This window comes from Hemicordylus capensis, chromosome 1 (assembly GCF_027244095.1).
Source record: "Hemicordylus capensis ecotype Gifberg chromosome 1, rHemCap1.1.pri, whole genome shotgun sequence".
NCBI classification, from domain to species: domain Eukaryota; kingdom Metazoa; phylum Chordata; class Lepidosauria; order Squamata; family Cordylidae; genus Hemicordylus; species Hemicordylus capensis.
In genome coordinates this window covers 183871573-183897208 of record NC_069657.1, presented here as the reverse complement: position 1 = coordinate 183897208, position 25636 = coordinate 183871573, and the positions used below count along the sequence as shown (strand labels likewise).

General features: G+C 43.0%; 1 protein-coding gene across 6 annotated transcripts in view; it reads right to left on the bottom strand.

Annotated features, from left to right (window-relative positions):
- The window catches only part of GALNT13 (polypeptide N-acetylgalactosaminyltransferase 13), a 374841-nt gene that overhangs the window by 71750 nt on the left and 277455 nt on the right, over window positions 1–25636 (bottom strand). For 5 of the 6 annotated variants that reach the window (XR_008309490.1, XM_053259345.1, XM_053259309.1 and 2 more), the window contains 3 exons: window positions 17734–17873; window positions 9627–9647; window positions 3479–3577 (listed from right to left, as the gene is read on the bottom strand). Coding sequence is in view for 5 of the 6 variants with exons in the window: in XM_053259345.1 (XP_053115320.1) it covers window positions 3479–3577; window positions 9627–9647; window positions 17734–17873 (260 nt within the window). In the remaining variant the exon portion in view is untranslated. The remainder of the gene's footprint in view (window positions 1–3478; window positions 3578–9626; window positions 9648–17733; window positions 17874–25636) is intronic. The other variant, XM_053259319.1, reaches the window with a different exon arrangement.

The following is a 25636-nucleotide window of genomic DNA, read 5'->3' as shown; positions in this document are numbered from 1 at the left end:
AGACCAGAACTTTACAGCAAAGTGGCAAACCAAAGAATAACAGTATATAATGGCTCTATAGCTTGAATTATTTTAAAGGCCTCCATTGTTTTTAGCCTCATTCACTCACTTCTCCTCCCCCACCCCGCCACCCCAAAAGCAACAGAAGCCTGTGCAGCCAGGTTGGTAGGAGACTCCTCCAGCCTCCCTAGGAGCTTTCTTCCTAACCAGTAACTGGGTTGGGTGAGATAATATATGCAGGGGGGTTCAGGTACAGACCTTTCTTGCTTACCTAATAACATACTTTGCCAATCTTTTGCTTCTCCAAACTACTTGTTCTAGAGTTGCCCTTGCATTACACTAATGTTCATTAGTATACTAAAACCAGTTCAGACCCAGCAAGGAAACAATTCACATGGAGACATGGGCCTGACCGAGCATGGCTTTTATGTTCTTATTATCAATGGCTACTAGTCTGAGGGCAATAGGCTACCTCCAGCCTCAGAGGCACGATGCCTCTAAATACCAGTTGCAGGGGAGCAACAGCAAGAGGGAGGGCATGCCCTCAGCTCTTGCCTGTGGGCTTCTCAGAGGCATCTGCTGGGCCACTGTGTGAAACAGGATGCTGGACTAGATGGGCCTTGGGCCTGGTCCAACAGGGCTGTTCTTATGACACTGTTTAGTATCAAGGATGAAGAAGCTTTTGTCCATTTTATTCTTTGGTTATAAGCCTTCAGATTTTACTTTGTGACTGCAGCTGGACTATGCTACGGTGATACTAAGTTTGAGTTCCTGTGTAAATTCTCTCCGCTTCCACTTCCACTACCCCCGCCCACTTTTAAAGCAAAAGGGAGAGAAGAAAGCATCACAGCTATCCAGTCCACAGCACAGTATTCCTCCTCTGCCCCCATCCCCTGCAGAACAGGCTAACTGTCCATCCATTACAGTGGACTGGATTTTGTGTTATTGCTTTTGAAAGAGGGAAAGCTAAACTGTTGTAAGGACAAATTCATTTGGGTTTCTCCTTCTCTCACTCTGCATGCACTGCCAATCAAGTGTCTCCAGCTGAAATAGTAAACCGGGCAAAGCAAGATTCTGCTGCAGAGATTCTGAAAAAGTCCAAGCAGACAATCAGTGACTAGTCTCAGACAAAAAAAGGGCGACTTGCCAATCCGATGGCCACTGGAGCCATTTCTGCCATGTCTGCTTAGCAATTTCAATACTTATTTCTCTCAGCCTCTTCCCCACTTTGTCTTTTCCTTGTAACACAACATATGCAGCCTGCAGGGCTAGCGCAATCATCACAGCCATGTCTTATATCCCTTAGGAGCCTGTACCTAGAAGTATGCCATAATGTGCAACCGTGTAATGACTTTAATTATAAAACTAGCAGCAATGTTGTTAGGGATCAGTAACTACTCTCCATGTATTTTGTCCAAGCACCATTTCTACATCAAAATAGAGAAATATTCAATTATAAAAAGAGGCAAATGCCAAAACAGTAAAGTTTTCTAAGCCATTAAAGGAGTCAGTGTGGTGTAGTGACTAGAGTGCTGGACTAGGACTGGGTAGACCTGAGTTCAAATCCCCATTCAGCCATGATCCTTGCTGGGTGACTCTCGGCCAGTCACTTCTCTCTCAGCCTAACCTACTTCACAGGGTTGTTGTGAGGAGAAACTCAAGTATGTAGTACACCACTCTGGGCTCCTTGGAGGAAGAGTGGGATATAAAATGTAAAAATAAAATAATAAAATAAATAATAAAAATAAATTAAAATGTGGTTAGTACACTGGAAGAGAAATACTAAAAACAAATATCTTCTAATCTTTTATTAAATCTCTGAAACAAATTCTTTAACTGGTCTTGCCAGTTTTTGTATTCCAACCACAAGTAGCCTGCTTTAGGCAGACAGCAATGGATCGATGGGGATATAGGAGTCATTGACCAATCTCCCATTGCCCCAAGAATCTTCTTGGACTACCTGTGTATATGTCCGTGTACATGCATAGATGAGGGAGAGAGAAAAACAGGGCCCTTTTGAGCCCTGAAAGGTTCCTCTGCACACAAGAAATGTTAAATGTGCCCGAGATATTTCTTTTAAAATTGTTCTATTTCTCCATTTATCTGCAGTGACTTTTAAAGCCCTCTAGAAGTATTAGCCCAAATTGAGTTAGTATGCCATCACTACTAATATTCTTTCAATGTACGAATAATATGGGCTAGAATTAATTTGGTGCATATGCAGTATTGTATGTGAGTCTACTGTGTCTGTTTGTAGGATCGGACTTGATTTTCCATATTCTCTGGTGGACAAAACTCTGAGTTATGACAATTCTTCAGCAAAGAGCTTCCCAGTGCTAGTGCTTGTATGTGCTCGTCTGAAGAAATCCCCACCCTAATGGCATAGTGGGGAAATGACTTGATTAGCAAGCCAGAGGTTGCCAGTTTGAAGCCCCGCTGGTATGTTTCCCAGACTACGGGAAACACCTATCTAGGGCAGCAGTGATATAGGAAGATACTGAAAGGCACCATCTCATACTGCGTGGGAGATGGCAATGGTAAACCCCTCCTGTATTCTACCAAAGACAACCACAGGGCTCTCTGGTCACCAAGAGTCAACACGAACTCAACGGCACACTTTACCTTACTATTATTCATGAGATTATGGAGAGTTGTGTGTGTGTGTGTGTGTGTGTGTGTGTGTGAGTGAGAGAGAGAGAGAGAGAGAGAGAGAGAGAGGAAATCCTTTAATTGAAATGGGCACTGCATGAGCATCAGAATGGAGATGGGCACATGCATCTTACAAGGAAAGTGGGGGGAACCATACTGATGAATGGAAGGAACAAAAATCTGCAGCAATAATAAACTTCACATGTCCCAATGCAAAATTATAGACATACTCTATAAGCAATTTAAAGATGAGTGGAGCAGAACACTGGGCATGCCAATCCAATGAGACAAAGTAAGGAACAGGGAAACTTTGTCCAACCCCTACAATCAGGAAAAATGGGGAGAGCAAGTACTCAGGGTTCACTGAAGGCAGAATGATACAATTCTATTAAACCACAAGATAGACAGACTTGTGTTAAGCATTGGGAAAGACCACTCTTAATTAGTTTCATAAGAGCAGTTCAGCATCAGTGGGAGAAGCTCCCAAGGAAGATTGTAGAATTTTCTGCCTTGGAGCGGAATATCTCACTGCTTTAAAAAGTTGGGAAAGACATCCCATGTAGTCTCAAACTCGTGATTTCATCATGTTGGTAGTTCTTTGCAGACCTCACCACTTTTCTGAAACACATTTGTTAAAGTATGGAGAACATAACTTCTCTCCAGAAACAAACAGTAGACACCAATATTCTATGAATATCAACATTTCAAGTTAAAGCAATATCCTTCCTTAGAGAGCTCTAGCTTGTGTACATATTTTATCACACATGCTGAGCCCTAAGAATATTTTTTTAAAGCATTGTTTTGAAGGAAAAAAGAGATGCATTTTTACCTGGTTTCCTCCCATGCCATGGCAGTTGAATATGCCCACTTTTTCATTTTCCTTTCGTCCCATATTATCTAAGCATTGGTTGGTCTCAACATTTCTGATCTAGAAGGGAAAACAACAAAATGAGAAACAGAAAAACCAATGAGTAATACAAGTTTAAAGATGTAGTAAAGCAAATAAAAATACTAAAATAGTAGGCCAGACAATACTGGCAACGGACAAAAATATGTACAGTATGAAACAAAATTAGGTCTGTACATGAACAAAAAAATATTTCTCTGATATACTACTACTACTACTACTACTATTTATATACCACTCTTCAACCAAAGTTGAAGATTAAATGTAGATTAAAGTTGAAGATTAAATGTAGTTTAAAGAAGCGCTGCTGTCCTGGACTAACACATTGCCTGCAGAAGGAGGAGGTATACTTTGTGATGATATCACCCACTCCAATTCAAGATTGCGGATGCATAAACATGTGAGGCACAAGTGGGCTAACTTGTGAACTGCCCAACTGATCTGGACCAAATTTAGTCCAGTTGTTGGGATAGTGAAAGGAAAGTAGGCAGATTAGTTCTTACCAGAACAACTTGTTAAATGCTGCATGCATATAATACACTCGCCATAATGCTGAAAGAGGCATTCCTTCTTCCTTCACTGTCTGGTGGAATTGCCTCTGATGACAATGCTTCTTCTGCACAGCTTTTATAAGTAGTTTTACTTTAAAAATGTGAAATTAAGAATCTGCTGCCTGATTAACTGGGGGCACCCTCTTACTTGATGAAAATGGTTTTGATCAATTAACATGTATCAACTAAACATTCAGTACTGCTTAAAATATGTATGCAACAAGTACAGAAAGAGTTATATTTAACACCATCATTTCCAGAGACAGGTAAGATTTAGTTTGATAAAATAAGCCTGTAGCCATCACAGATGTGAATGAATACCAAAAAAGGTTTAATGGGTCATGTGTTTGTTTACATGATTTTTACAAAGCACATTCTACTTAATCTTTGAAGTGTTTTGTTTCATCAGGTTATGTTTTTTTCCTTTGGAAAACTTAGTTGAATCACTTCACTCAAGGAAAAGTTCCAGAAGAAAGCAAGAACGTAAGAACAGCCCTGCTGGATCAGGCTCAAGTCTTATCTAGTCCAGCATCCTATTTCACATAGTGGCCCACCAGATGCCTCTGAGAAGCCCACAGGCCATGCCATGTCAACGCTTTTTCTAACAGCGCTGGCACTGCTGCCCCCCAAGAGCCCTGTATCCAAATAGTTCTGCACAAGCATGATTGTGTGTGTGTGTGTGTGTGTTGTGTGTGTAGGTTGCACTATTTCCCTGTGACTCATGGAAGGGAGGGGAACATGAAGACTTCCTAGGAGGAGATATGTATATAAGGATATACAAAGGATGCTGGCGGCTCTGTCCCACTGTAACTTATGATGATGTTGCATGGGATCACCCAGTCATTTCACTCCATGCAGACCAAACTGAAATCTTGCTACTCTGGAAGCTTGCTGCCGGTGGGCTTGCCCTCTCATGAGAGGGCCAGTCTACTGGGGAGGACCATGCGGCTGTGAGGAGGCCCCTGGTCTCCCAATGGACTGTGTGCTCATGGGTTAAGCCAAAATATCTAGGGGACCCTCACTTGTGTGTTGCCCCCCAACTCTCCATGGTAAAAGACAGAACTGATTATCTGCACATACACCCCATTCCCTGTGAAGCCTTGCACACACCCAAATGAGATTGTTATGCTCCATGTGCTGTAACTAGCCACATGCATGGATGTGGGAGACACTGGGACGGATTAAAAAACCCATTCAAAATTTCCAGATCCAGCAGGCTGGTACTGTGCTGTATGCAGATCTGCCAGTGTGGGTATTCATGAGAGAGTGGAGCCCTGGTTCCCAGCAACCCCAGGACAGCATGGTTGTCATTTTGGGGCACAGACAAGGGTGCACATGTCCATATAGGCGGATGGGCTGGCAGGGGCCACACTCTGATAGCAACTTTGAGGAAGTTGCCAAGGCAGGGAAAGCACTCACCAGGGCACCCCTCCTCGCAGCTTTCCTCCACATAGCAACACTGGCTCTAAGTAGAGCCCCTATGGTCTGGCACTGCTCGTGAGAGAGCAGTGTGGGAGAGCAGGCTAATTTTGCAGCATACAATGAGAGTAGCATTTAATGCCCCCTGCCTATTCCTTACAGACGGTTCTTCTCATGAGTAAGCCTAGGGAGCAAACATGCCCGCCAGGGAAGGGGCTGGGTCCCCTTCCCTAACCTTTCTGCAAACATCCCCCCCACAAAAGGGACTGGGGGCCCCTTCCCTTCTATGAAAAAAAATAGAACTAGGCTGCTCCAGAATTCCTGCTTGTGGCTGCCTTTTAAACCCAACACTGAGCACCTACCACAGCCATTTCCTCCCCTCCCCAGGCAGTGAGGGGGCCCCCTGCTCATGTTGCTTGCTTATGGTTGGCTACCCCTCTCGTGAGAGGGCCAGTCGACTGGGGAGGACCAAGGGGTGTTTGCCCCAGACCTCCCTTTGGACCGGATGGTCACGGGTTGAGCAAATTCCTCCAGATAGAACCTCACTTGCGTGGGACCCCTAACTCTCCATGGCAAAAGAGATAATTTAAGCGCTGCAACCCCCACCCCACCCCCGTGAAGCCTTGTGCACACCCATAGGGGATTTCAATGCTACATGTGTCAGAGCCTGGCCATGTGTGCGGACAGGGGAAGCACTGGGTTCTGGGATGGACCTTTTAACCCATTCAAAATGCCCAAGTTCAGTATGGCTCTGCACTGTATGGAGATCTGCTGGTGTGGGTATTTGCGGGAAAGGGGAGCCCCAGTTTCCAGCTACCCTGGGACAGCAGGGGTCACTGTTCACATGGGTGGGTGGTCTGACAGGAGGCATGGTTTGACAACAACTTGGCAGCAGTTGTCAAGCGAGGGAAAGCAATCTCCGGGGTACCTGTCCCCATGGCTTTACTCTATGACCTGGTTCGATACAGAGCCCCGTGGCCTATCACTCTCATGAAGGAGCAGAGGGGATGTTTTGCCATCAGGCATCATTAGAGACTTTGCTCTGAAATTCTCTCCCCTCCCCTGATGGTCCCTCTCATGAGTTGTGTGGGGGTGTCCCCATGGCCTGGCACTCTCTTGAGCGAATGTGGTCTGCCTCAGTTCAGATGACTGTCTTCACAGTAGTGGCACTTTCCGTTGACTGGAGCACTACCGACCCTGGCAACCAGCCCTGCTTGTGAGCAAACCTAGGGAATGCAAACTCCCAAGGGGAAAGGTCTGGGCCACCCTTCCCCAACAACAGTGTTTAAAAAACCCCCACAGGACTTGGCTGCTCAAAAATCACTGCTTGAGGCCACCGCTTGGACCTGACCCTGGGGAGGAAGGGAGAGAGTGAGAAGAGGAGATGCCCCTAGAGAGGATGACAAGCCTGCAATGGGATGTGGCAGTGTCCCCACTGCCAGGCAACTCCATAGCTGGATAGATGGACAGGAGGAGCAGGGCTGGTTCTCCGGGAGGCAGTCACCGAGAAGCACCACTGGCATAGAGCGTCCACATCCATGGGCAGATGGATGCTGCCACCTCTATGATTACAGTGAAAATCAGCACAAAAATGAAGATCAGCACAAAATTGTGATTATGGTGGCATCCAGTGTTGGATGTAACACTTCGGTGGCCAAACCTCAGGTCTCGGCAGTGAAGCTTTGTGCTAACCAAAGGTTCAATCTGGAGTTTGGTGAGGCAAACTGGAGGTAGCTTTTGCTGCAAAATCTCTGTTTCATGAGTTTGGACGTAATGGAGTTCCAAACTCTGCCCCATGTAACTCTGGTTTTGCGTTATGTATGAAATGTATAATTAAGTTATACAGTGCTAGCAACCATAGTTAGTCATATGAGCCACTGCTTCTATGCATTAACTTATGACACTGGCTGTAATATTATAACCTCACTAACAGAGAAGTGACTCTAAAGAGGATAATTTGGTTTCAGAGACAGTCTTTACTACTAGATCATGATTTGCCTATTACGTCAAAAATGGATGAGCTTCATAAATTACGTATTTCCAATCCATTTCATGGTTTTAGAAACGTTGCTTTAAAATGTTCATTTCAAAATGTCAGATAGATATGCAACCAACTAAAATGCTAGATTACTACGAATCCCGAATGAATCCGATAATTTCTCTGAAGTTCTGAGCTGTCACAAGACAGTAAACCCTATGTATTAGGACTTCATATCTTACTTTTGAAGGGCCTGTAAATTATGGCAGGAATTCCAGTAAGGGGAAAATAATGCATTATTTTATCACCAGTGCCCTGACAGCATACACCTTAAAGTATCCAACTGAGCCTTTGGTATGGAACTGTTTGCAGAACAGCATTTCTACTGCATATGGAAAGGCTAAATTAACTATAGGTCAGCAATACACCCTGATCTTCAATTAAATGTCTAAGAGGACACCTCCTTCTTCATGAGCCCCATCACTTGTTTCCACCAGATCTTCAGGTGACAACTCAGGACTGTGCCTTCTCCATAGCCACGTTGAGGCATTGTAACACACTTGCTACTGGGGTAAGAGCATTACAATTTCTACCAGCCTTCAGAAAAGCTCTTAAGACACAATTACTTAATCTAGCCTTTGGCTAACTGCAAGCTGGTTTGGCGGTTTACTGATTGTTTTATGATTGTTTTATGGTTTTAATGTGATTTCATTGTTTTAATTTGTGTGTAAGCCTCTGTGAGATGCTAGTTCTGGTGGTATACAAATATGCTAAATAAATACAATAATACATAATTAAGTAGTAAACCATGGCCCAGGTCTTTGGATATATGTGGGCAGCAGAACCTTGCCCTTAAAAAAACAAAGTAATGTTCAAGTTAGTCTTGAACTAGTTATCAGCTCAAGTTAGTCTGAAAATGAAGTGAATTCACCAAATCAAAGCATTTTAGAAACTAACTTGAAAAATTACCCTGTTTCCCCGAAAGTAAGACCTACCCCAAAAGTAAGACCTAGCAGTAATTTCTGATGTACCGCTAATTGCCCTAGTGCATTTTTGGGGGGCTAAAATTAATATAAGACACTGTCTTATTTTCGGGGAAACATGGGTAGTTCCTCAGGTACAGAAAACGTACGTTTTCTCTCTCTTAGCTACCAGCATACCTCCCATATCTCCATGAAGGAAAACTTTAAAAAGTTTTGTTTTTAAACCACAATAAAAAAACCTAAAGTTTATAATATCTTGGTAGAGAAAACTATACACAGTTCAAGAACTTGTATGGACAAAGTCTGAACAAGCAGGCTATTTTCAGGCATTCTAGGACCCCAAAGGTTCTGATCTGCCAAATTTCAGATAGATACTGTAGAACAAAAGTATAGTCAAGTGTATGTACAGAACTGTGGGAACTGAAAAGCTCTAGTTAATAGTTATAGGAGAGGCTTCTACCACCAGGTGGCCTCCGGGAAGAAGAAACTCCTAGTAGACAGTCTGGGAGAAATCTCAAGATGGCTGTTGGGTTTCTGAAGTTCCTGATGCCTTAAGTATGTATTCCTTTACTTGTTAAAATAAAACTGTTATACATCTAAAAAGAAGTAGTAGTTGGTCATCTGTGAAGAGCAGAAGAACTAGAGGGCTGATTACAACAAAAGGGACTTCATTTTATAGGCAATTTAAAAAGGTGCATCAATTTGGCTTCTCTCTTCCCCGTGCTCAACCTTTCTGTGACCTGTACACAGCATACAGACTGTTCAAAGGCTCTTGAGGCTTCCTATTAAAATGCATGAAAAATGAAGCTCTTTGCACTGCAAGGGTTTCTAATAAAATCCACTGAAAAGCTAACTGTAGCTGACAGGCATTGTTATAAAGATTAATACTAAATATTCCTCAGCCACCTTCCATCCAGTGCTTCATCAAGGCATCTTTAGGTATTTTAGGATGTTCGCTCAACCGTATGAGATTAAAACCAAAACAATTTCACTCTAAATTACATGGGTGGAATGTATACTGGAACAGATAATAGCATGGACATTAATTTAGGTACTGAGCACAAAAGGAACATTAATTAATGGAAAAATTAAAAATGAAAGTGAAACACACACATACACCCATTTTATTGCTTGCTTACAGTGGGAGTATCATTTATGGTCTGCAGAGGGGAAAAGATGAACAAAATATAAACAAAAGTATATACGAAAGGAATCTTCTAGGATATCTAAATGTCAGTGGGTTGGAGCCAAAGAATTCATCATATAAACAAAAGGCAATGCATGCAAAGGGGAGGGACCATTTTTGTTGAGGCCCCCTTTTTGCTGCAGCCCTCCCATGTCACATGCCATTCAGGAGAGAATCCCATGTGAACCAGAGTAACACCCATCTGCATGGCAAATATTGAGGCTATCCCAGCATCTTTGAAGTTCTATTATTTCACCATTGCTGGTGCTTGCAAGACTTCACACCCGATGGCACCAAGGGTGGCCTAAGTAGATGGGAAAACAAAGTCCAAAGTCTGTTTTGTGGTTTTTGGAGAAATGGCCAGTTGTGATGTGTCAGGGTCTTCCGCTTGAAGAGAATGGACAAAGACTGCCTTTATTCACAGAATCATAAACAAGTAAGCAAGCTTTCAGGTTTTTCAAAACAATTCATCCCACAAGATATTAAGCAAAAGAAGCAGCAGGGTGGAAGCTAAGAGATAGGGGAAAAAAATAGATGTTGGATTGGGTTTACGGTGGAGAGAATTTAAACTGGACTTTTTAAAAGGATCAGTATACACTGACTTATAATAGTGAGTAACATTATTAACACAGATGTAACAGAGGCACTGGGATATATGCTTGGGTATAAGAAAGAGAGACCTCTCAGATTCCAATACCTTCAAGCTAGAAATAGTGACTTTGTCCTTCTGTAGGAAATATAACAGTTTGAGATTACATTTGAGATTTATTATTGGTTTGGATAACACAAAGGGTATAATAAGTAACATTTACTTCTTGTTTTAATTTTAAATGATCAATCAAGTGACTCTGCTGGTTCTTCTGGATCTTTCAGCGGCATTCGATACCATCGACCATGGTATCTTTCTGGATCGCCTGGGGGAGTTGGGGCACTGCTTTGCAGTGGTTCTGCTCCTATCTCTCAGGTAGATTCCAGATGGTGGAGCGTGGTGACAGTTGCTCCTCAAAACAGGAGCTGTTATATGGAGTCCCTCAGGGCTCCATTCTGTCTCCAATGCTTTTCAATATTGAGAGTCAGCATGGTGTAGTGGTTAGAGTGCAGGACTAGGACTGGGGAGACCCGAGTTCAAATCCCCATTCAGCCATGATACTAGCTGGGTGGCTCTGGGCCAGTCACTTCTCTCTCAGCCTAACCTAATTCACAGGGTTGTTGTGAAGAGACACTTAAGTATGTAGTACACCGCTCTGGGCTCCTTGGAGGAAGACTGGGATATAAATGAAAATAAATACATAAATCAACAATATGTACATGAAACTGCTGGGTGAGGTCATCAGGCGATTTCGTGCTGGGTGTTATCAGTATGCTGATGACACCCAAATCTACTTCTCCTTTTCATCTTCAGGAAATGGCACTCATTCTCTAAATGCCTGCCTACAGGCACTAATGGGCTGGATGAGGGAGAACAGATTGAAGCTGAATCCAAGCAAGACGGAGGTGCTCATTGTGGAGGCTCAGAGGGGTGAGTTAGATCTTCCTGTACTGGATGGGGTTACACTCCCCCAGAAGGAGCAGGTGCACAGCTTGGGAGTACTCCTGGACCCAGGCCTCACCCTAGTATCTCAGGTGGAGGCCATGGCCAGGAGTGCTTTCTATCAGCTTTGGCTGATTCGACAGCTTCGCCCATTCCTTGAAGAGGATAATCTCAAAACAGTGGTGCATCAGCTGGTAACCTCCAAGCTTGACTATTGCAATGCACTCTACTTGGGGCTGCCTTTGTACGTAGTTCAGAAACTTCAGTTAGTTCAAAATGCGGCAGCCAGATTGGTCTCTGTGGCAACCCAGAGAGACCATATTATGCCTGTCCTGAAACAGTTACACTGGCTGCCAATATATTTCTGGGCAAAATAGAAAGAGCTGGTTATTACCTTTAAAGCCCTGAAAGGCTTAGGTCTGAGTTATCTTAGAGAGCACATTCTTCTGCATGATCCCCACCGCATGTTAAGTTCACCTGAGAAGGTCCATCTCCAGTTACCACTGGTTCGTCAGGTGGCGACTCAAAGGCAGGTGTTCTCTGTAGCTGCTCCAGGGCTGTGGAATGCACTTCCGGCAGAAATCCGTAATTTGAGTTCATTACTGTCTTTCAGGAGAGCCCTTAAAACCTATCTGTTCGGCCTGGCCTTCCAGGGTTTTTAAACTACTATAAACTGTTTTAAATTGTTTTAAATGGTTGACCTAGGTTTCCAGGCTTTTAGCTGTTTGCATGTTTAAATTGGTTTTATTCTGTTTTTATAGTTTTGATTTTAATTGTTAACTGGTTTTAATTGTTTTTATCCGGTTGTAAATTGCCCTGAGCCATTTTGGAAGGGTGGTATATAAATTGAATAAATAAATAATAAATAAATCCAGAAGTTTTATGAAAAAATGGAAGAAGAACTTTAGTAGAGACAAATACATGAGTGAATGGGAGTGGTTGTGGAGGAATGCGCTAACCAGGTTGCTATCAGCTGATCTGAAAAAAGAAGTTTCAAAACCCTGGGCTATAGATGGCTCTGTTCAAAAGAGGGATACAGGAGGACCTCGATACTTGTGGGGGTTCCATTCTCCAGTATTACCACAGATATGGAAACCGTGAATAGTGAATCATTAGGGAAATGGCATTGCGGGGGTTGGGTTGCCCAAAAATTGCCCCCCAAAAGAAGTTAAAAGGGCAAAATAAAGTGCCCTACCAAGTTCTGCAGGCCTCCAGTGATCCAGCAATCCCCCCCTCCAGCCAGAAATTGCCTGGTTCTTTTTGTCCCCGCCTCATGATTTTTTCTCTAGAAAGTGAGCTGTAAAATGGCTCTTGCACTCAAAATGGCGGATGTAAATGACCTCGGAGGTAATTTCTGGCCACCCCTGACCAACGGATATGCAAGATTAACCCTTTTTTTGCAGGATTTCTACAACGTATACGAAGGTTGGGTGACTATTAGCCAACTGCGGACATGCAATCCGCGGATGCTGGATCCACAAATATTGAGGTTCTCCTTTATTGGAAATGTAATGGCCATTGCCTCGCCTTGCTTCATGGATAATCTGCTCCGGGTAACAGACAGTAACCTCTTAGTGACATCTCTCGTATTTCAGACAGCTAATCCTAGGCAGGCAGTGAAAGCCCTGAAACAGTGCTTGTAGGCAGTTTTGGTCTGGATGAGAAGAAACTCAAGCTCAATTCAGGCAAGATGATGCTGTGGACAGGAAATCCTGATCTTTGGAATGGAAGTGTTTGAACTTTTTGAGTGGTGTTGCGCTCTGAAAAAGCAAGTGCTTTGTTTGAAGATGCTCCTGGACCTAGTATAGTCTCTGGATGCCCTGGTGACAGCTGTGGCTAAGAGAGCATTTTACCAACTCCAGCAGAAGGCTTGTCAGACAGCAGGGGCTTTACTGTGAGTTACTGCGAGGCCTTACTGTGAGTTCGGGGCATAACAGATACTCCAAAGTATAAAGAGGATTTTTTTTTAGCCCAGACATAAATCAGGCTAGGTTCCAATACAGAGGTTCCAATACAAATCCTGAATTGTGTGTGAAGTACTCTCTGAAATATTGCAGGTCTTCAGGGTAAGTCTGGCCAATATGTGAACACACACCCAAGGTAAAGCTGCCATCTGAAAAAGCTCCAGGTATGGTAGCTGCATCCTTAATTGGAAAAGAATGGTAACTTCATTCCTATTGGATTTGGTCACTGTTCTCTATGCATGGATTATAACCAGAATTCTTACAGTAAAATTTGAAGATGGTTCAGAAGTTTCAATCGGTCCAGAATGCCACCTCTAGATTACTAGTGGAGGCAAATTGACAGGAGCATGCCACACCTATTTGCTTCAATTACAATGGCTTTCTGGCCCAATTAAAGAGTGTTTTTGGCCTTTAGATCCCTTATAATTTGGAGCTAGACTATCTCCTATATCAGCCTGCCTGGCCTTTGAGGAGATCTGCTTCTGAGGTCCAGCTCCATTGCTTCCCACTGGTACTTTTTGATAATATAGCCCTTCTGAAATGTCATATTGAACCTGATTAGAGACATAATGAGCTATTTATTACCTTATTACTCCAATGTTGTATTATCATGTTATTTTAAAGGCAAACTGATCTGAAAGTTACTGTGAACTTGCTGACTGCCATCAAGGTATTTATTGTAGGAAACTGAATAAAAACCTGCAGCCTCAACAGTTTCAGCATGGTACTGTGAAACAATGCCCCCTTGCTTCAAATTCGACTTCTTATAGAAGACTACTAGGAAAAAAATTGTTGAAAGAAGAGTTTAATTGCAATGTTTTGTAATAAGTAGGGATGTGTGAACCGGTTCAAATTTGAACTGGTTCGGTTCGATGGTTCAAATTTGAACCAAAACAGACATTGGGTTTGATCTGCCAATTCAAATTCAAACCGAACTGAGCCTAGTTCAATTTGAACTGGTTCAAACCAGTTTGAGCCTCCAAAACTAGGTTGGGTAGTAGGCACCCATCGGTGCCAACTACCACCCAAACCCCAAAGCAATTGGACGCTTCTACAATGTTTAATGATTTTTAAAAATATGTAAAACTATTTTTCTCATAGGGTATAATGGGGACATGAAACGGCCCATTATAGCCTATGTAGAGCACCTAGGGGCACAAATGTGGGGTGGGTGGTAGACCCCCAGGGGTACCAGTCACCCACCAAACCCCAAGGCAATCGGAGGCTCCTGTGATAATTGCTGATTTTTTTGGATGTTTCTTTCAATTTCATTATTCCTCCCATAGGGAATAATGGGGATTTGAGGTAGCCCCATTCCCCACCATTGTGGGGTGCCAGGACACCCCAAAGTGGATCTGAGGACATGGCAGGGCCGGCCTCCATCCCCCCAAGGCACCCCCCAAGTTGATAGGATTTATTGTTGATTAATCAGGAATTTTTAAAGAATTAATTTCTGTCTCCATTGGAAACCATTGCCTGAGCCTTTCCATTCAGAAAGAACACTGTGCGCTCTTTCACCTTAATAGTTTAATTGCTGTGAACCTAACTCAAAGTTCAGAGCAATAAGCAATTAAGGTCAGTAGGTGAAAAGGCACTCTTTTATTTCGTTTGGAGCCAATGAATGTCTATGGAGCCAAAAATTAATTCTTTAAATATTCCTGATTCATCAACAATAAATCCTATCAACTTGGGGTTGCCGGGCGGGGGGTGGAGGCCCACCCTGCCATGCCCCCATATCCACTTTGAGGTGCCATGGCACCCCCCAAAGGTGGGGAATGAGGCATCCTCAAATCCCCATTATTCCCTATGGGAGAAATGTAAAAATTGAAAAAATATATTCAGAAAATCATTAATAATCACAGGAGTGTCTGATTGCTTTGGTGTTCTGTGGGTGGTAGGCACCCCTGGGTGCCTACCACCCACCCCACCTTCGTGCTCCTAGGTGCTCCACATAGGCTATAATGGGTTAGTTCAAGTCCCCATTATACCCTATGATAAATTTAAAAAAATCATTAAAGATCGTAGGAGTGTCCAATTGCTTTGGGGTTTGGGTGGTAGTTGGCACTCATGGGTGCCTACCACCTAACCCAGTTTTGGAGGCTCAAAATGGTTTGAAACAGTTCAAACTGGGTTTGAACCGGTTCAAATTTGAATTGAACTGGGGGGGCATAGAGCAAAACCAAAACCAAACCTCCCCACCCCAGTTTGAACCAGGTTCAAACTCGAACCAAACCGGGAAAACTGGTTTTGTGCACACCCCTAGTAATAAGTTCCCAAATAATATTCAGTCATGTATGTATGTCTGTATTTTTTGTAATATTTTTCAGTGCATGGGGGCAAGGAAAAATGTTACAGATCATCATGAAAAAAATAATAATGAAAAAGACTGGCACATTTTTCTTTACTTCTGTTCTCTGCCTTACAAAAGGAACCCACTGACTCCAATTAGTCTGGAATCAGATTCAGATAATTGTATGTTTTCAAAAGGGGAAACAGCCATGTTTGTCTGCCCCCTGTGGGAACAGCACTTTGCAGTTTAAGACTTCAGGAATATGTGTTGTTAATGTTAATGAAAACTGGCTGAGACTAGGTAGAAACAGCAACTACAGGACTGAGACCTAAAGCAGTAGGAATAGCTCTAGCTCTCTTTAGCAGGGCACATATTTTATATAACATAATAAAGCACTATTAGAAACCAGAAGATTTACTTATTAACAGAGAAGCAAAAAACACACACCTTACCTCCATAGCCTTTGGTGCCACCAAAGCACAGCTTAACCTAATTATGTCTCTGCGTAACATCACCTTCCATTTCATCTTAGGATTTTAATCATACCCTGTTTCTCTATTCACTTGTGTTTTTTGCTTAACATCCTCCCTGATGAAGCACTTGTTCAGTTTTGTGGATTTTATTTGGTCCTAATAAAGGTATCATGCTACCATTACTGTTGCTGAAGCTTAGATTCCAAATAGCTGTATTTTGGGGTTGTGGCTGGGGGTGGAATTCACCTTAATAAACTCAGTGGACAACTAGCAGCTGAAACTGACAAGAAAGACACACTTTACAGATGCTGCTTGAAATTCTTCTCCTGTTTCCATAGAAACCCAGCTCTTGTTGGTGAAAATAAGGTGCTTTAATGACTATTTCATAACGTCATTTACCTCGATATGCCCATCTGACAATCGTGTGGCAAAATCTTATTCTTTCATGCTTATTAAACATGCTATTTTTAAAAAATGCTCTTCACACATTATAAATTTATTTTTAAAAACTTAGACTGACAATTTCATAGTGGGCCTGACTTTGCACTGTAATTTAAAATACTAGAAGTAGACATTACAGCCATTTGTGAGGTAAATGTACCACCTTTAAAAAAACACACACAACAGACCACCACCACAGAAGATTTTTCAGATAAAAATGCTTACAAGCTTTAATAATTAAACAAGATAAAAATCTGATATTGTAATACTCAGCAATTTTGTAATATTGATCAGGAGGCAGAAAAATGAATTTCAGCAGTTCGGGACTCATCAGAAGAGGCTTAATTCTGTGTTATCAACACCTGCTCTTTCAGCCATCGATAGTACCCACTACTGTTCCTCTTTCCCAAACCTATCCTTGTGAAGACTACAGGAAACCTCAGGGTGAAGACCTAGATGCAACAATTAACATGTACAAGAGCATCCACTGTAGGTGGGGTGGAGTGCTTGTCTTGTGTTAGGAAGCATAAATTGTCCCCTTTGCTAAACAGGGCTCACCTTGGTTTGCATCTGGATGGATGACTGTAAGATATTGCCCTTAAGAGATGGGGCCATAGATCAGTGGTAGAACATCGGCTTGCATGCAGAAGGTCTCAGGTTCAATCCCTGTCATCTCCAGGTAGGACCTGGGAAAACCTGGAGAGTCATTGCCAGTGTCGACCATTCTGAGTTAGATGGACCAATGGTCTGATTCAGTAGAAGGCTTCCTATGTTCAGGGAAGCACTGGGATGACATTTCCCATGCTTCCTGCTATTGATAGAGGCATAAAGGTTTTAAGCCTGAGACCTGCTTTCATGAAAGTTCATCTCTACCCTCTGCCAGGATCAAATTAGGAATGGGAGAAGCAACAGGAGGGAGTGGCTGTGTGGGTTGGAGTGCAATAAGGTCCAATTTGGATCAGGACCATTGATTTGGGCCCATTCTAAATTAGGTTCAGAGGAGTTCAGTTCTGACATGTAAAGGATGTAACCATCTATGCTCTCTTTGGTGCACATGTCTGAGAATTTGCACTAGTTGGCCCCACTGGTTGGAAGTGCAAGTAAGCACAAAACAAAGATACAATGGAAGATTCCAGATACTATTTTAAAATAAAATGGCTTTGTGCCCCAATACAGAATACGCCTCATGAAGTCAAAACCTCAACACATTTGCTAATCATTCTTTAAAAGTGTGTGTGTGTGTGGGGGGAACTATCCTATTTAACATTAAAGTTCCATAAGCAACAGAGAAGTGGCACCAGCTCATCTGAGATTTTGCTCATTTTCAAAACACATTTTTATGCCAAAGAAATAATTCATACCTCTCCAAGTGAGTAATATCTTCTTGGAATCTGGGAGTCTGGATAGATATTTTCTAGGTACCATGAAAATGGTTTACATTTGAGGTTATCTCGCAGTGCTTTTCTTACTGAGACATCTCCATAATCCACTTTGACAACTCCTGCAATTTTTTTCCAGAGAGAAAGCATAAGCAATGTATTCATATTCATTCAAATTACACAAAAATTCCATGGATTATTTTACTATAAAATATTACCTTCCAGTAAACTAAGACTAGTATTTCTGGCTGACCTGGAAACAACAAATTTAGAAGCCTGCCTCTACCCACCAATGGCGAATACCATGTTGAGCCAAAGAAAAAGGGCAGCATCCAAACAGGGGCAAAGGAAATGAGGAGGCAGGCCTCAACAAGGTGCAAAACAGCATGTAAGGTTTATTATGATGCCTACAGAGATCATCAACATTGCACTGTCTTGAAGCAACAGGCTTTCCAGGGTCACCCCATTTTATTAGCAGAAATTTGCCTCCTTCTGGCCCTGAAGGAGGCAAATAACTGAAATGTGTTATGCATGCAAAGATGATAATGAATCTGACACAAAAGATTTTCACCTTGTTGAAGTCCCCCTTCTCTTTTCCTTTGCTGTGTGTCATTCCTTGAGACCAAAAAGGACAGACTTTTAACTGGAGTTCTTTGACTGGTCGTCTGTGAAATCATGCTGCTGGGGTTAGTGCTGACACAGTATTCTGATTCAAAACCTTCTAGATCAGGGGTAGGTAACTGTGTCTCTCCATCTGTTGTTGGACTGCAATGCCCATCATCCACAGCCACATTTATGTTGCTGGGGATAATCGGTGTTGTAGTTCAACAGCTGAAGAGCCAAGGTTGCCTACCCCTGTTCTAGAGCATAACTTCAATTTTGTTTTTGCGTGAACCACATCCCCTATGCACTCTTGTCCTCTGCAGGGGTGACCTGTACCTGCCCTCCTTCTATTCTGAGTGACCGCTGAATCCCAATATATTATTGTGAAAGACACACACCAGGGAGGCTTGTGTGGTGGCACAGATATATCAAACCCAAATCAACACTAGGAGGCACTTGTATAGCCAACAAAAATTAACTTAGAGCATTATTTCAGGGCAGGACATCCAGCACACAATGTCTAATGAAGGATGACATTTGTGACCCAGTACTGCTTTACAAAGGGATGACATAGGTATTTGACAGGGGTCAGCTTATCGCACAAGTTTGTAACATAACTTCATCATAGCTGAGATCCATTTTGACAGACATTGTGAGAAAACCTAAAGACCTTTTTGCAGGTCATCTTAACACATAGAGAGGCTGATTTGTGAAAAGTAGTCCTGTAAAAAGAGAGAGCTGTTCTGACATCAAGGGAATGTAATGCTTTCTCTGTCTCCGACAACAGTGATGGGGAAAACACAGATCCTGGGGGAGATGAAAGGCTGAAATAATTTTAGGTAGACAGATCAGATCTGGTTGCAGAACTACCTTGTCCCTGTGGATGATGAGGAATGGACTCTTTAGGTCCATGTGGCCAATTAGCAGAAATAACAGCCAGATGGACCCTCCGTGAGAAAACTTTATCCTACCCTATCCTTTTCAAGGAGAGTACATAAAGCAAGATTATGTTTATCTAGATCCATTTCAAACTGACTTTAGAACTGGCTATGGGGTTGAGACAGTCTTGGTCGGTCTGATGGATAACCTTTACCAGGGAATCAACAATGACTCTGTGGATTCTTTTGGATCTCTCGGTGGCATTCAATACCATCGACTATGGTATCCTTCTGGATCACCTGGGGGAGTTGGGGTTACGAGGCACTCTTTTGCAGTGGTTCCCAGTGGAGGCTCTTCCCTTAGGGCAGGGTGGGCAACACCCCCCCCCAAAGGCCAAAAATGTTCAAAGAAACTAATAAAAATGGTCCAAAAACAATAATAATTGTCAGCCATTCTGTCCTCTGCCAGCATTTTAGGTCTGACTGACTCAGTCACTGCAGCCTTGCACTTCCCTGCCTGTAGCTTGCAAGCCTGCAGTGTTGACATATAGTGGGCGCTGGTAGAAAATTCCTTAAACACCTATAAGAGCACATGAAACAGTTTCAAATAACAGTGTTCATAAGGCAGCAGCCAATCCCATGGCTTACCTCTGTTGTCAAAAGATGGGCTGAATTCAAATAGCCCTATCAGGAAGACATCATACTGACTGACAGCTCCCTCTGCCTCTGACTAGCAATCAATGGCCAAGGGCAGTCCTTATTCTAGTCTTCTGAAGGAAGAGAGCGGCAGTCACCATTTTGTTCACTCTTGAACAGTGTGCTGAGAGAAGAGCTTGCTGAGAGACCATTCATTTTGTTTATTTTGCCTCAGATTCTGTGAGTTAAGTTTATGTAATGGTCAGATTGTGTGAGTTATGTAATTGTTAGCAGCAATTACAGCGTGGTAGGTAGCCCCCTGCATCTCTCCTCAGGTCCATACCTGAAGCAATCACTTCAGGCATAAGCCCCTCATGCTAGTACTATGTGGAAATAACAACTTGACTTAATTTGTGGAGGGTTTTGGTGGGTTTTTTGTTTGTTTTTAGCATTTTAAAATACACCAAAGCTGCAGAGCCAGACAGATGGTTTTCTAGGCATTCAGGGTTTCAAATAAAAAGAGAGAGGGAAATGATTGATAAATATTTTAAAACTCTCTGTAAGGCATTTCTGAAATAGTAAAAAGTGGCAGGTGGGCCAGGCTTCCAGAGAGGCCAATGCATAGGCCTCTCTGAAGCCTGAAGCTCTCCATGCAGGCCTTGGAGATTGGCAGGAGCAGACAGTCAAGAAAGGGTTAACTTTTCTCCCAGCCCTATTGGTTCTCCTGGAGCCCTGTGCTCCTCCCCCGCTTGGAATTTGTATGGAACTGCTGAGCCCAGGTAGCTGGCTGTGGGTCTCCCTCCAACCAAGAAGGAAAGGAAAACATTTGCTGTTTGAAAGTAAACCCTTTGCTGTTTGTTTTGTGTGTGATTTGTTCCCCTTGGTCAAGCTACCATGTTGCTCGTTCTCCCCCCACCACCCTCATGAACCGTGTGTGTGTGTGTGTGTGTGTGTGTGTGTTGCACATGGGAGAGAAGTTCCATCCTGTGTTTGTGTGTGTGAGAGAATTCTTAAGCTTTAAAAAAACAACCAACAAAACATTTTCAAAGTATGTCAAAAATATTCTAGTGCAAACTTGTAAGAAAAACCCTCTCCATCAGTATACCTTGTTGTGAGGAAATTAGTTAGTGCAACAGTATTAAAAGCTTTGAAAATAATGGGGGTGGGGGGGGGATGCTCTGACAAAATGGATTGGTTTTTGTTTCTTCCTTTTATTCCTGAAGTTACACTGGCTTATAGCTCTAATCTGGTCTCTGTGTGTGTTGCTTTCTCCCCCCACCACTCCACCCTTATTAAAAATATTTATATGCTGCTTTTTTTAGCAACAGAGTTCTCACAATGGCTTAAATAGCAAAATATGAGAAAATGGTTCTCTTAACATGTCCCCCCCCTTTAAACATTACTACATTATTTTATTTTGCTTTGTGCTTGTAGCATGCTCCCCTGCCAAAAGTCTATTTTTGTACACTTGCTTCAAAATAAGGCTTTGCAAATCAGTTCACAAGAAACTCATTTTTAAATTGCACATGAAATGGCTGTCTTTAAATTCTGCAAAATTAGGGTTACTCCATATATGATGCATCTCCCTGCCCCAAGGAGCTTACAATGTATATTTAAACAGTGGGGTGGGGTGGTAGGCTACCACTGGTAGTAGTGTGACAACAAAGGGAGAGAGCAACATTTCTTTCTCTCATGATGTCCTCTAACCTTCTGGACCTGCTTCTCTGACCAGGACTGTCTTAGTAGCCTTGGGAAAGTCCCTTTATCTCCTCTGAGAGCATATACTCTCCCCAGCCTTCAGGCACTTCCAACTTTCTGGTGTGTTTCTTCAAAGACTTTGTTGCGATGTTTGTAGACAGTGAAGGGTGCCTGGCATAGACAAACAGGCTCAAGTAATTTTCTCATCTGCAGAAGAAGACTGAAGGCAAAAAGCTTTTCTTGGGAGAGCTCACAGATCTCCGTGGGGAGGGGTGGGCAGCAGGAGCAACGTTCTGCTGCAGCGTATAATTCCCCAAACAGCTGTGATAGGACAGGCAAGAGGCATCTGGCCCTCCATGCATGGAACTGGATGGGCAGATGTAGATTCTGCTGAGCAGTTCCTCTCACTTCGGAATTTACTTAATGAAGGTGACTGGTTCTGTGAGGCTGAACTCCACTGTCCATAAAAGGATGACCTTCCCATCGTCCTGTAGTCCCTCTGAATGGAACAACAAAAATGCCTTAAAACTGAGTTCTTGCAAATGGAGGGGTGGAGGGGAACAGGTCACAAGAATCTCCAAGCTGAGTGATTAGCAAAGAGAGGTTTGAGGAACTGTGTGGATCTCTTTAAGTGGAACAAAACATGCATGTGTATGAATGCATGTAGTGTGTGTGTGTGTGTGCTCTCATGAGCACGGATGTGCATCTACATGCATGGATAGAATTTTGGTTTATGTGCATGCTCATGGGACTGTGTGCACACATGTCTGTAGCTGGTGACAAGGTCTCCGAGAACATGAGCACACAGCCCTGTATACAGAAAAGGGTGTGCCATAGTGATAATGTGGGAAAATCCATGCAGTCAGACATGTACTCATGGTATGTTTGTATAACTGTCTGAAAACGGGTGTCCTTGAGTGCAGAGGCTTTTACAGGTATGTTCCTTGGAATGACATAGCCACCTAATGGCGCAGTGGGAAAGTAACTTGCCAAGGGAGCAAGAGGTTCCTGGTTTGAATCCCGACTGCTATCCCAGACTCCTATATCGGGCAGCAGCAATATAGGAAGATGCTAAAAGGCATAATCTCATACTGCGTGGGAGGAGGCAATGGTAATCCCCTCCTGTATTCTATCAAAGAAAACCACATGGCTCTGTGGTTGCCAGGAGTCGACACCGACTCGATGGCACAACTTTACCTTTTACTTCCTATATGCTCACAGGAGTTAGTGTTGTTTTGTTTTTTTGCTCCATCCCTGCACCACCCACTTTGGCTCTGCCCACCTGCCTGGCGCCCACCCAGTCCCAGTAGTCACCAGATGCCACTGGTGGTTCCACTCTTATCTCTTGGGTAGATTCCAGATGGTGGAGCTCAGTGACAGTTGCTCCTCAAAACGGGAACTGTTATATGGAGTTCCTCAGGGCTCCATTCTGTCACCAATGCTTTTTAACATCTACATGAAATCGCTGGGTAAGGTCATCAGGAGATTTGGTGCTGGGTGTTATATGTATGTTGATGACACCCAAATCTACCTTTCCTTTTCATCTGCATCATCAGGTAATGACATTCACTCCTTAGATGCCTGCCTATAGGCAGTAATGGGCTGGATGAGGGATAACAAACAAACTGAATCCAAGCAAGACTCATTCCTTGAAGAGGATGACCTCAAAATGTGGTGTATCAGCTGGTAACCTCAAAGCTTGACTATTACAATGCGCTCTACATGGGGCTACCTTTGTATGTAGTTCGGAAACTTCAGTTAGTTCAAAACGTGGCAGCCAGACTGGTCTCTGGGACAACCCGGAGAGACCATATTATGCCAGTTTTGAAACAGCTGCACTGGCTGCCAATATGTTTCCGGCCAAATACAAAGTGCTGGTTATTACCTTTAAAGCCCTGAATGGCTTGGGTCCAAGTTATCTTAGAGAGTGCCTTCTTCAGTACGACCCCACCACACATTAAGGTCATCTGAGGAGGTCCGTCTTTTGCCACCAACACATCAAGTGGCATCTCAGAGGTGGGCCTTCTCTGTGGCTGCTCCTGAGCTGTGGAATGCACTCCTGTCAGAAATCCGCAATCTGAGTTCATTATTGGCCTTCAGGAGAGCCCTTAAGACCTATCTGTTTGGCCCTGCCTTCCAGGGTTTTTAAACTGTTTTTAAACTGTAAATGATTGGCCTGGTTCTCCAGGGTTTTAAAAACTGTTTTGTTTTAATTATGGTTTTATGTTGTTTTTATATTTTTCAATTTTAACAGTTAATTGATTTTAGTTTTTTAATCTAAACCGCCTTGAGCCATTTTTGGAAGGGTGGTATAGAAATCAATCAAACAATCAAATAAATAAATTAGTGATGCAGTCTCCTGGAAGGAAGTTGACTCCTGGTAAGACAGAACTGCCTTACTTTCATGTTGTAGCAGTGGCAAGTTGAATCCTCTCTCAGTTCTGACAGCACTGTACAAACTTCTGGATCAATGGCTATACAGAGGAATCCTCCAGGTTGTACAACAAATTGTTTGGACATCCAGATGGAGAAGTGCCCTGCCATCCCTTGAGAGAAGTCAAGGGTATATGGATATATGGAGGTAGATTTGCCAGGATAGATGGATTAGAATTGTGGACTATGGTTGATGTGGCCACCACACTGTCCGAATAATGCAGTTTGCCCTGCCCCTTAGGATTTTGTTTAAATGGCCCAAGGAAGGAGAGGAAATGGAGGGAAAACATACACACGGTGTTGGTCTTAATCCTGTAAGAAAGCATCTTCCATGGTTATGACCACTTAACTGCAAAACATTCTGTGTTGGGTTGAGTTTGATTGGAAATAGGTCTATAATGGTTATACTCCACACTCGGAAATTCTTGCAGATGACTGTGGGTCTATCATCTACTCATGCGAATGAGTGTAATGGTGGCTTAATGAATCTGTGAGCATATTTTCCTTGCCCTAATATGCACAGTGAACAGGTAGATTTGGTGCCTCAAGCACCATTTCCAAATAGAAGAGGTCAGATTCAGGAAAGAACTTGATACAAGGTCAATGATTATAAGATTTTGCCACTGTGTTGTCTGTTGTCATGTGTACCATGTAACTGAATATTAATATATGGAATTCTCAAGGAGTTTTGAAGATAGCTAAGAACTCTGTTCATATGACAAAGCAGTTTATCATTTGCCCATGAACCGCTAATCATATGATTGTCACAATGGGTACCACAACCCAAACAGAATGGATCTGTCATGGTAAAAGCATCTAGTAAGGGGGTTTCAAAGTGGCTCCCAGCCCAAGATTACCACATTAAGACCACCAGAGGGGAGATAATTTAATGTGTTTCATTACCTAGAATCATGGGGATAACGATGGATGGGGGGTGAAACTGACAGAGAAACCATTTCTGAACGGACACATTCAATGATGCCCCGTTAGTATTATTGTCATATTCGCCACTGTCACTGCTGTTAGGCCAATAAGTCTCTTCATTGTCAGTGCATATACCCCAGTACAGAAGCTAGTCTCCCAGCTCAGTCTATTAGGATCTGTATAAAACTGTAATAAAAGCAACACAATCTACCTCTGAACCAAATATGGTCCCAATGAACTGAATCCTTTGAGTTGGATGTAGCAGTGACTTTTCTTCATTCAACTGTAAGTCCTCTCATATAGGACCTCCATGTTCAAAGGCAGTTTACCACTAATTTTTATACCCTCACAAGGGCCCTAGTCACCTCATTGTGACCTCACATCCCACTGTAAGTCAATTTGTCACCTCACCCTGCCTCACATTCCCTTGCAAGGCAGTTCACCATCCTACCTTCTCAATCACCCCTGCCATCTTGCCTCCACTTCATGTTCCCTCATAATTCCATTTGTCATCTTGCTGATGAGTTGCATACCTTCACAAGTCCATTTGCCACCACTTCATGTTTGGTCAAAGGTTTATATGCCATCTTGCTGCTGCCTCAGGTTCTCTCAGAAGGCCATTCACCACTGAGCTCCCATTTTGCATGCCCTTGGAAGCCCCGCCCCGCTACATAGCATGCCCTTGCAAGTCCATCTGCCACTTTGCTGCCATC